The sequence below is a fragment of the Sitophilus oryzae genome, unplaced genomic scaffold, assembly GCF_002938485.1.
Source record: "Sitophilus oryzae breed Bouriz unplaced genomic scaffold, Soryzae_2.0 scaffold_1436_pilon_pilon, whole genome shotgun sequence".
Taxonomy (NCBI): Eukaryota; Metazoa; Arthropoda; class Insecta; order Coleoptera; family Curculionidae; genus Sitophilus; species Sitophilus oryzae.
In genome coordinates this window covers 3,291,808-3,304,141 of record NW_022146100.1, presented here as the reverse complement: position 1 = coordinate 3,304,141, position 12,334 = coordinate 3,291,808, and the positions used below count along the sequence as shown (strand labels likewise).

General features: G+C 31.7%; 2 protein-coding genes across 3 annotated transcripts; both read left to right on the top strand.

Moving 5' to 3' along the window:
- Positions 1 to 248: 248 nt before the first annotated feature.
- On the top strand, positions 249 to 9,259 carry LOC115876458 (eukaryotic initiation factor 4A-I). The gene is made up of 5 exons (XM_030892245.1): positions 249 to 373; positions 490 to 594; positions 1,057 to 1,544; positions 1,785 to 2,391; positions 8,626 to 9,259. Exons 2-5 carry the CDS (start codon positions 575 to 577, stop codon positions 8,768 to 8,770), a joined length of 1,260 nt encoding a protein of 419 aa, XP_030748105.1. The 5' UTR covers positions 249 to 373; positions 490 to 574; the 3' UTR covers positions 8,771 to 9,259.
- Positions 3,253 to 4,490, top strand: LOC115876459. Of its 2 annotated transcripts, XR_004049152.1 has the most exons (3): positions 3,253 to 3,791; positions 3,878 to 4,134; positions 4,192 to 4,490. XR_004049152.1 is itself a non-coding variant. In XM_030892246.1 (2 exons), the coding sequence occupies exons 1-2, from the start codon at positions 3,278 to 3,280 to the stop codon at positions 4,048 to 4,050; spliced, it is 687 nt and encodes a 228-aa protein (XP_030748106.1). In that variant the 5' UTR covers positions 3,253 to 3,277; the 3' UTR covers positions 4,051 to 4,490. The 2 variants fall into 2 exon arrangements, 1 of the variants encoding a protein (XP_030748106.1); XM_030892246.1 differs by having other exon boundaries at positions 3,878 to 4,490.
- Positions 9,260 to 12,334: the final 3,075 nt, after the last annotated feature.

The window sequence follows — 12,334 nt, the reverse complement described above, 5'->3', positions numbered from 1 at the left end:
AATTTCAAATCAATACAAAAAATAACACGAACATTAATTTACAGGTACATATTATAGATATGCAATGAAAATAAAATATTTTTATTCATTACCAAGTTTTCCTATTTTGGCAGTTTAATAAATACATATACCTAGTACGCACAATAATAATTTTCTCGGAATATTCAGTATGAAGTATTTTTCAACGGAAAAACCAGTCACAATTTTAATTGTCAGAATTGTCAAAAAGAAAAATTTGCAAGTAAATAAAAAACTTATTTCATATAAGAATTCGAATATTGGCGGGAATATTTTTACAATCAATTTCCGGAGTTGCACAGGAAACTTTACTCCGCTGCAAAATTAACACCTTAAATAAAATATCTATTTTCAGGTATAAAATATATTCCAGAAACATATTATAATTAAGTGTGACAAGTGCTACATCTAAAATTATTTTAACTTTGTATTTGAGATCAGATGTCTGATTAAATACAAATTTTATTGCAGCTGTCAACGCGTAGTGATATTTGGAACTGGATATCAAACCTCAACTCAAAACCTGTCTTTTCTTCAAGAGAGCTTGAAGTGAATCATGTCTGTGCACGAAAGGCGGTGAGTTTTTCCTTTAATTAGAAACTAATTTCACATTTTTTCGCTACAAGATTAAGTATGGGAGTCCTAGCAGTAGCAGTTTTGATTTTCTAAACGTTACCCTCCATATATACTTCTGTCTACTGTTATTTTATGCGGCATGGCTCACAACTTGGTGCCAACATGGCGTATAAAATTCCTTTAACAAATATTCATATTCTGATTAACTAAACCGTCTTGTTTGAATTAGTACTATTTATAGAAAAAGCCGCAAAAATGTACTTCCTGGCGGGACTGGATAGTACCGCCACGGAGTTTTGTATGTGTATTTTTAACCTCTAAATATGTCACTTCTCGTAAAACTTAAGTTAAAATTATGTAATTAATTGTTTATTCTGTCTGAATCCACATAGTTAAAGTTTGTTTGGTTGTTATTTGAACTTTTTTTGTACCATATGTTCATGTCACCTATATTAATTGTAGAAATGAGGAATGGGAGAAGAACGGCCCGACCTCTGAGAAGGAGCCTCAAGGTTACGATGGGCCCCCGGGAATGGACCCCGACGGCGTCATCGAGTCGAACTGGGACGAAGTGGTCGACAACTTCGACGATATGAACCTGAAAGAAGAACTTCTTAGGGGGATTTATGCTTACGGTTTTGAGAAACCTTCGGCCATTCAGCAACGAGCCATTATACCGTGCGTTAAGGGACTCGACGTTATCGCTCAAGCACAATCCGGAACTGGAAAAACGGCCACTTTTTCTATATCTATTCTACAACAAATCGACACTTCCTTGAGGGAATGTCAAGCCCTCATTTTAGCCCCGACTCGTGAACTGGCACAACAAATACAGAAAGTCGTTATCGCTTTAGGAGATTTTATGTCGGCACAGTGTCATGCCTGTATTGGAGGCACTAATGTTAGAGAGGACATCAGAAAACTAGAAGCTGGAGCACATGTAGTTGTGGGTGAGTGTTTTGTGTTTTTATAATTAATGCTTTGTTTATCATTATTGTAATATTTATGTTGATATGTGTAGTCTTTATTCAATGGAAATAAAAATTTTTCTGTATAATGTTCAATACCAAGTTCAACTATTTATACAAAACAGAGTAATAGGAAAAGCAGTTTATTTGATGATGTTTATTATAAATTAATGTTGCTGGATAGATACAAACAGATTTTGATGAAATTTATTATGATTTTAGGCACGCCTGGTCGTGTATATGACATGATAACAAGAAACGCCCTACGATCGCAAAACATCAAAATGTTTGTATTGGATGAGGCGGATGAAATGTTATCTCGAGGTTTCAAGGACCAGATTCACGATGTATTCAAAACTCTGAGTCCCGACGTTCAAGTCATTTTGCTCTCTGCTACCATGCCCCCGGACGTATTAGATGTAACAAAATCCTTTATGAGAAATCCCATCAGAATATTGGTGAAAAAGGAAGAGCTGACCCTGGAAGGTATCAAGCAGTTCTTTGTCTACGTGGAGAAGGAGGAGTGGAAGCTGGAAACATTGTGCGATCTGTACGACACCCTGTCCATCACCCAGGCCGTGATCTTTTGCAATACTCGTCGCAAGGTGGACTGGCTCACGGAAAACATGCACAAGCGGGACTTTACAGTTAGCGCCATGCACGGGGACATGGAGCAGAGAGAGCGCGACGTCATTATGAGACAGTTCCGAACGGGGTCCTCCAGAGTTTTAATCACCACGGATCTGCTGGCCAGAGGCATCGACGTACAACAAGTTTCCTTAGTTATTAACTATGACCTACCTTCCAACAGAGAAAACTACATTCATCGGTAAGTCTCATTAGTTTTATTTCATGATTTTCGACTAATACTAAAACCTTTTTAAAAAGTGATTTTCTAAGTATTTTAGTTCTTTAAGTCGGTTTTACAGCCTTACAGAAATTAATATTTAAAGGAGTATGAAAAAATAGAAAAAGTTTCATTTATTCTATTTCACAATTGGGCATAATATAAATTTTACTGATATTAAAACCTTTTAATAGATTAGTTTGGAGTGTTTATGATAAGACTTATAATTTAAATACTTATACAGTATGTTAACTTTTTGACAAAAATGCATTCTACATAAAAGTTTTTGCTCCCCATTTAAACTTTCTACGTGAAAATATTATATTTGATTAGTCCCAAAAATCAAAACGCGTTTCTAGGGTAAAATTTCATTTTTTTTGTAAATGATTATTCCATTTTGATTAATGTCCTATTTTTCCAGCTTTAAAATGTTAAAGAAGCACAACATTTATAATCACCTCAGTAGCACACTGTTCGGTTTTTATATGATTCAAAATAAAAAATATATAAATTGTAAAATTAGTAATTTTTTAATGGCCATAATGCGTTCTTTCAAAATCATCGAACAACTAAATCATTTCCATAGATCCAGTGACGTACGTGACTTTGAATTTTGAGACCAAAAACTGAAACAATAATTTGTCATAAAAATCTTTATTTTGCATAAAAATGTTAACTAATAAGTTAGAATAATTATAATTCTTCCCTAACTAAGTGGTTTTCTCGCTAAATTTAACTAAAGCTAAGTACAACACAAATCTTAAATACGTTGTCTAATATAACAACAAATACATCGTAAAAGACTATTTTGGTAGCATTCTGAACTAGAATTCAAGTTAAACATTTTAGAAAATAATTTAAAGGAAAAATGTTAATTCAGTTAATATTAGTTTTTGTATACTGCTCAGATTTTTCTGGTCTTCTATCATATATTTTGGAAATTAGAGAATTACCTGAAGATTTTCATCTAAAAATTGGCATTGAGAGTGGTGGTGGATCACTTAAAGTTTGTCTGAATGTGCTCCCTGAAAATGATCCCGAATATGTCAAGAAATATAAAAGTGCTGGAATTAATAAACTATTTATAATTGGCTTAGGACCAAAGTTGTCTGAATCTTATGCTAACATTAAAAGCCTCTTTGAGGCGTTAGATCTGCAGTCCATATGTGGAATTTGTTCCTATACTTTTGCCGCTGACTTTAAGCTTATTATGATTCTCCTTGGTCTTCAGTCAAATTCATCCACTCACACTTGCCCATGGTGTGATGTAAATGTAAAGGAAATGGAAATTAAAGGATCATTCAGAACTATAAAAAGTATTACAGAAAATACAAATTTATGGCAACAATCTGGAGGAAATATAACAAAAGCCAAAGATTTTAGTAAGCGCTTTTGTTTGAAATATTTTTTTTGTATTTTTTAAACTTTTGTTCAATGAACCATATAAAAAAGGGCAATTATTTTTTAGAAAATTGTATAAACATACCTTTAATCATTGGCGACGTAGAAACACCTGTCTTAAGGTATATTCCCCCTCCCGAGCTTCACCTTTTGTTAGGTGTGGTTCAAAAACTATTTGATTGTCTTGAATTGGAGAATATCAATGTTGCAACAGAATGGATAAAAAAAAAGCGGGATTGAAACTAGATCATTATGGAAAATGTAACGGAAATATCGCCAGACAATTTTTAAAGAAAGTGGATATTTTGAAGACGATATCGCCCGGTAAAGAACCTATTCAAAGTTTTTAGAAGCAAAAACCTAAACATCTTTTTTTTTTAGGAATAAATATATTGCAGTGTTTTCTGCATTCAATCAACTAGTTTCGAGTTGTTTTGGTCAAGCACTAAACAAACATTTTGAACATGACATCGAACAATTTAGATTGGAAATACTCAACTTAGGTATTAAGATAACTCCAAAGATTCATGCAATTCTGCATCATGTGCCAGAGTTTATAAAAGCAAATCAGAGAGCTCTAGGATTTTACTCGGAACAAGCATCTGCGATCAGGTTCATTTTTCCTTTAAATTATTTTCTAAAAAGTTTAACTTGAATCCTCGTTCAGAATGCTACAAAAATAGTCTTTTAAGATGTATTTGTTGTTATAATAGTCCACGTATTTAAGATTTGTGTTGTACTTACCTTTAGATAAATTTAGCGATAAAACCACTTGGTTAGGGAAGAAATATAATTATTCTAACTTATTAGTTAACATTTTTATGCAAAATAAAACACATAGCTGTAATATGATTTTTTTGACAAATTATTTGTCAGTTTTTGGTCTCAAAATTCAAAGACACGGTACGTCACTGGATCTATGGAAATGATTTAGTTGTTCGATGATTTTGAAAGAACGCATTATGGCCATTAAAAAATTACTAATTTTACAATTTATATATTTTTTATTTTGAATCATATAAAAACCGAACAGTGAGCACTGAACTAAATGAAATTTGTGGTTCTTTAAGATTTAAACATATTTTAAAGTAGTAAAAAATATGAGACTAATAAAAAATAACACTAGTCATCTATTAAAAAATTAAAAGGAAATTATATTACTATATAATGAATTAATTGAATTTTTTGGTTAATTTAGTTTGGAACGATATGGAAATTTGAATATGTAAAAACGGGATTTTCTACCAAAAATTTTTATAAAGAGTGACTCGCAAAATATTTATAATACTGTAGAACATACCCTTTTAAAAAAATGGTTATATTTTAATATTGGATTCTCTTATTACCGATTCTGAACCGTCCTAGAATTGTGATGCGTATGCGCAGAAGGAAATATGAAGACATTATTTCATTTGCGCATGCGCTGGAGAGTTCTAGGACGATTCAGAATCGATAATAACAGGAAAACGAACAGACCTATAGTCTATAAAATGAATAACTTTGAATTTTGACCGTTATTTTTTACCAACATGGTAAATATAAAATTCCTCTGTTAAAAAAGTTACTGATATTCTATAAATTGAGTGCCTGAACGAATCAGATAGGTAACTCTTTTTACTTTCGTGAAATAGAAAAGGAAAATAATAAAACAAGTGACAGTTCTTCCTCTTCTTACAAAAATCAACACAATTGTCAAAAGTAAAATGTCATCAGCTTTTGACATTTCTAAATATCAGACCAATGCCGTCTCTAATAGAACAGCCTAGGGCGAGATTTATGACGTCACGCTAGTTAGATACTACGGATTAATAAATATGTTGTAGAATACATGGAAAACATAATAATTCCTCGTATTTTTGGTTTGTATTTTAAAAATGATATAGTTTACATGAAATATACATAATATACAGTTAATAAATACAATATATATGCCTATTTATAGTAATAAATAACTTTGGCAAATAAATTATGAACCATACAAATGCAGCAAATGTTTTACAATATACAAATAATGAATAGGTACATAAGATAATGGGTAAAATGTAAAATATATTTTAAATTTTGGGGTTTGAAAATCGATCTAATTTAACAAAAAACATTCAATATCTACTAATAGTGATGTATTATTATTTGCATTCACAAAATGTATATGTATATTTTGCAAGTATCAATGTTCGAAAAATTATATTTGCAAATAATACAATATCATAGAAAAAAGGCTGCAGCGATGGCTATGAAATAAAGATCGCTGTCATATGTAAAATTATTCTAAAATTTTGTATTTTCTTGGGATTTAGGTTCGGGAAAAACGCTGATTAAGTTTTGATTTGTTTTTTCATTTTTTTTGGTTAAAAAAACTTTTCGGCTAACATCATAGCCTTCATCAGTGTTGTGTCATATGAAAAAAATAGTGTCGAATATAATCCAAAAAATTACATATAAAATATTCACACCACATAATGTTTACTGCAATTAATAAACTAATATAAACTTGTCAAAAGATGACCACGTATTTTTTTAAATTATTATTCTTAACACTAAAACTATCTACATTGACTATGGAATACAATTTCAGCCATAGTAAGTAGTAGATATTGAATGTTGTTTGTTAAATTAGATCGATTTTCAAACCCCAAAATTTAAAATATATTTTACATTTTACCCATTATCTTATGTACTTATTCATTATTTGTATATTGTAAAACATTTGCTGCATTTGTATGGTTCATAGTTAATTTGGTTTATTTGCGAAAGTTATTTATTACTATAAATAGGTATATATCCTGTTTTTTTTTTAATTTTCTTGGGATTTAGGTTCGGGAAAACTCTGATTAAGTTTTCATTTGGGTTTTCATATTTTTATTTCATTTTTAAAGGAAATAACCAAACGTTTCGGCCAACATTACAGCCTTCATCAGTGTAGCTAGTGTCAAAATCAAAAAAACAGTGCCGAACATAATCCAAAAATTACATAGAACAAATTCACAAACACACACAGCATAATGTTTACTATAATATATATATAAGTATATTGACTGGTCAGTCAATATACATACGTGGATCGTTTTGGTCTTACGAATAATCATTTAAAAAAAAAATATGTAGCCATCCTCTGACAAGTTGATATTAGTTTTATTAATTATAGTAAACATTATGCTGTGTGTGTTTGTGAATTTGTTCTATGTAATTTTTGGATTATGTTCGGCACTGTTTTTTTGATTTTGACACTAGCTACACAGATGAAGGCTGTAATGTTGGCCGAAACGTTTGGTTATTTCCTTTAAAAATGAAATAAAAATATGAAAACCCAAATGAAAACTTAATCAGAGTTTTCCCGAACCTAAATCCCAAGAAAATTAAAAAAAAACAGAATATTTAATTACAAGGTTCAAGAATAATAAATTTTCCAAGAATAGGTATATATATTGTATTTATTAACTGTATATTATGTATATTTCATGTAAACTATATCATTTTTAAAATACAACCCAAAAATACGAGGAATTATTATGTTTTCCATGTATTCTACAACATATTTATTAACCCGTAGTATTTAACTAGCGTTACGTCATAAATCTCGCTTCGAGGCTGTTCTATTAGAGACAGCATTGCGTCAGCATAGCCCTTTGAATAAGAAGACTAAGGAAGGAGCATAATGCTATCCATGTATTCATGCATGGTGGGCGGAAAAGGCACCATAAAAGCTCTCTAGGGTGGGGATACTTGACAGTTCTGTTTGACGATTCATTTGACACATTTGAATTTGATTTGAAATTTTGTGGATTTGTCAGTCTTTACGGAGCTTATTTTATGTTATTTATTATTTATTCTACTACTGATAGTTGTATAAAGGTAGTAAATCTAGATGGAAATTGTGGCAGAACTTAAATTAACAGTGACACTATCGCGAGATATCGAAAAAGACTCTAAAATAGTTGGTTGTGTAACGTGCGGTAGATCTCGGCAAAAATTGAGTGAAATAATGGAACAACTTTTCGCTAGTAAGTGACTATATAATATACATACGTGTAGTAAACCGATCATTTACGAAATTCACTTAAATTAACTAAATTATATATTTTTCTTGCATTTTAGCTTTTATTTATTACTTGTCAAAGATTAGATGTCAAAAGAATTTAGATACGTTAATTTGACTTACCTGCTTCAGTAGCGTATCGGATGTTTGTGTTAATAAATACTTATTATAACTTGTCTATTTTATTAGAATTATATATTTTTATAACAATTTTAATAACTACCAACATTTATTCACAACGTAAAATAAAACAACAAATTATTGAGTCTACCCCACGTCTACTCTACATCATAGTTTTACATTTTTTAAATAAAATTAGAACGACACTGATAAACCGGAATTTAAGTCGGCCATATTTGAGGCCCATCGCGGTGTACCTAAGATTTTTGATGTGCTCCTTCCTTAGTCTTCTTATTCAAAGCAATTTGCTAACCTAATAAAATTAACACTAGAAAAGCCCGCTGGAACTGTAAAATTCAAAGTTATTCGTTTGACAGACTATATTACACTTCATATTAATGCCATTTTTAATATAAATATAATTTTACGTGGACGAAGTGGCGAAAAAAAACGCGAAAAGCATAATTGTAACCACAAATTTATTCTACTAATATTCTTCTAAGTTCTGAACGAACCATTTCATGATGATATTGAACCACCAAGATCTCTGAAGATCCATGATTATATTTTTTAATCTGTCTGATGTAATTAATAATGCAGATAAATTTGGTTTGATGTTGGAATTATTGTTAAGACACGTATTTTTTCCCCTTGTCTAGGATCGGAAGAGGCGGCCGTTTCGGTCGTAAGGGAGTGGCCATAAACTTCGTGACGGAGGAAGACAAGCGCACGCTGCACGACATCGAGCAGTTCTACAACACGAAAATCGACGAGATGCCCATGAACGTGGCCGACCTGATTTAAGCCGCCCCCAAGACCCCGCTTCTTGGCTCGCGCGGTGGCCGCGAACTGGTGCGCGCCCGATGCGCCGTTGTTGTTGCCTAAGGTTCCGTTTTGGCGCGCGCATCCTGTGTCAGACAGTCAATCTTTGGGCGCGTCAGCGACGTGCGCTCTAAACGCTCCCGGGTTCGCTAAATCAAACATAAAAACTTTCCTAAGTGTAATTTGTACATGTTCAATACTGATTAATTTTATGTGTAACCGTAGCGAATAATTTTTATTTAAATTTAACGATTTTAAAATGGACGCTTCTTCCTCTAGAAGTAAATGTTTCATTGCTGGCCCGTCGCCGGGTCTGTGGCGTTTCCCGCCGCGACACACCTTTTTCAGGAAAAATTTGGTTGGATATTGGAATGGTTATTTTAATTACAAAAAGTGTAAAAGGAAATATTCCCTTATTGGATGTTAAATATTTTGTATTATACATTAATAATAAAACTGAGTCCAATAATTTGTTGTCTTGTTTATTTTTTTTCGAATTGTTGGTCATTTAATTTAATGTTTAGTTAAATATTTTTAAATGAGATTATTTTAAACTTTTTGAACTGTAGTTAGGTTTTAGGCAGCTGATCGATTAATTAATTAAACGATTAGTGATGAATAAACTTTTGCATTTTATTTCAGCTATTTATTCTTAACACCTACAAATCAACACAATTAAACCGGCATGAAAAAATCAGGTTTCCAGACAACCAGTAATCTATTCAGTAGAAGTTATTTTTTGGAAATAGATTTCAGTTAAAAATGGTGGGAAAAAAAAGGCGTCAAGTCACCTTAGAAATGACTCACAACCTAACGATTTTTTACTTGAAAAATTATGTTAAATGGCATTGTTCGGTCATTCCTCAGGTAACTTACGAGATAACTTGTCAAATATTTCAAATGGTCGAAAAAAAAACGCTGTCAAAGACTGCTGCGGAATGACAAGAGATGGCAATTTTGGCAATGTTAATCTCTAGACGTCATTTAGTAAAAATTGACATCAAACTTTACATAAAAATTTTAAACTACACCATTTAAAGATCATTTTTACTTAATATAAAAAAATACAACCTTCTTAAGGCCCACCTTATTAAGGCAGTAGGCGTCGTTAAACCATAAAGAACTTTGAATAAGAAGACTAAGGAAGGAGCATAATGCTATCCATGTATTCATGTATGGTGGGCGGAAAAAGCACTCTAGGGTGGGGATCCTTGACAGTTCTGTTTGACGATTCATTTGACACATTTGAATTTGACTTGAAATTTTGTGGATTTGTCAGTCTTTACGGAGCTTATTTTATGTTATTTATTATTTATTCCACTACTGATAGTTGTATAAAGGTAGTAAATCTAGATGGAAATTGTGGCAGCACTTAAATTAACAGTGACACTATCGCAATTTATCGAAAAAGACTCTAAAATAGTTGGTTGTGTAGCGTGCGATAGATCTCGGCAAAAATTGAGTGAAATAATGGAACAACTTTTCGCTAGTAAGTGACTATATAATATACATACGTGTAGTAAACCGATCATTTATGAAATTCACTTAAATTAACTTAATTATATATTTTTCTTGCATTTTAGCTTTTATTTATTACTTGTCAAAGATTAGATCACGATTAGATGTCAAAGAATTTAGATCCGTTAATTTGACTTACCTGCTTCAGTAGCGTATCGGATGTTTGTGGTAATAAATACTTATTATAACTTATCTATTTTTATTAGAATTATATAGTTTTATAACCATTTTAATAACTATCAACATTTATTCACAACGTAAAATAAAACAACAAATTATTGAGTCTACCCCACGTCTACCCTACATCATAGTTTTACATTTTTTAAATAAAATTAGAACGACACTGATAAACCGGAATTTAAGTCGGCCATATTTGAGGCCCATCGCGGTGTACCTAAGATTTTTGATATGCTCCTTCCTTAGTCTTCTTATTCAAAGATAAAGAAGAATAGATTTAAAATTATCATTGATTGTCATTTCCCGGTCGTTTTTGATACCGTTTTTTTTCGATTCTATCTTTGAATAAGAAGACTAAGGAAGGAGCATAATGCTATCCATGTATTCATGCATGGTGGGCGGAAAAAGCGCCATAAAAGCACTCTAGGGTGGGGATCCTTGACAGTTCTGTTTGACGATTCATTTGACACATTTGAATTTGATTTGAAATTTTGTGGATTTGTCGGTCTTTACGGAGCTTATTTTATGTTATTTATTATTTATTCCACTACTGATAGTTGTATAAAGGTAGTAAATCTAGATGGAAATTGTGGCAGCACTTAAATTAACAGTGACACTATCGCGATTTATCGAAAAAGACTCTAAAATAGTTGGTTGTGTAGCGTGCGATAGATCTCGGCAAAAATTGAGTGAAATAATGGAACAACTTTTCGCTAGTAAGTGACTATATAATATACATACGTGTAGTAAACCGATCATTTATGAAATTCACTTAAATTAACTAAATTATATATTTTTCTTGCATTTTAGCTTTTATTTATTACTTGTCAAAGATTAGATGTCAAAGAATTTAGATACGTTAATTTGACTTACCTGCTTCAGTAGCGTATCGGATGTTTGTGGTAATAAATACTTATTATAACTTATCTATTTTTATTAGAATTATATATTTTTATAACAATTTTAATAACTACCAACATTTATTCACAACGTAAAATAAAACAACAAATTATTGAGTCTACCCCACGTCTACCCTATATCATAGTTTTACATTTTTTAAATAAAATTAGAACGACACTGATTAACCGGAATTTAAGTCGGCCATATTTGAGGCCCGTCGCGGTGTACCTAAGATTTTTGATATGCTCCTTCCTTAGTCTTGTTATTCAAAGGATTCTATGGACCTTCGTCTGTGACCGTTAGTGACAGTCATTTTAATTCAAGATTACTTAACTTTAACTATACTTGTTCATTGTCCATATCCATGGTAAAATTGATGCTGGATTGCCAAACTACGAACTAACAAACTAAATTCGTGCCATGAACTTTGGTACGACCGATATTGGAAATGGAGAAGTAACTTTTCCAATGACTAAAGAATATAAGGACATGTAACGCCCCTATACGGGCTGCAGCAGAATTTGTGACCTTAGAGACCTTTCTTTTGGTGGCAAACAATGAGTCATCATTTGGTCACCAGCGACAATTTTAGCGATTTTTAATAGTTTGTGTGTAGTAAACTTTGTATAAACTTGATTACAATGGTGATTAGTTGTTCAACTTTCAAGTGTAGAAACAGCAGCGATAAGGAAGAGCCAGGAGTTAGGTTTCATAGGTAAATAAACAGTCCACTCCAACTTTTTAGCGTTTTCTTATTGAATTCGATAATTATTCTTCAATTTCAATTAACATCTATATGTACTTGATATGTGCTAAACGTCGATACTAGTTTTGTATCTTTTGTTAACATTTTAATACGTTTTTTTCGTAATTAATTAGGATGATACACCATAGGCGTAGTCAAAACAATTATCAAAAAATATAAATATTGCTTCAAACAGCTAGGTTAAG

Bases quoted from the DNA above. Each gene is read 5' to 3' on its own strand.
- LOC115876458 (XM_030892245.1), top strand. From the start codon at position 575: ATGTCTGTGCACGAAAGGCG. The intron at 1,545-1,784 runs GTGAGTGTTTTG...TTATGATTTTAG, and splicing joins TGGAGCACATGTAGTTGTGG to GCACGCCTGGTCGTGTATAT. The intron at 2,392-8,625 runs GTAAGTCTCATT...CCCCTTGTCTAG, and splicing joins AGAGAAAACTACATTCATCG to GATCGGAAGAGGCGGCCGTT.
- LOC115876459 (XM_030892246.1), top strand. From the start codon at position 3,278: ATGTTAATTCAGTTAATATTAGTTTTTGTATACTGCTCAGATTTTTCT. The intron at 3,792-3,877 runs GTAAGCGCTTTT...ATTATTTTTTAG, and splicing joins AACAAAAGCCAAAGATTTTA to AAAATTGTATAAACATACCT.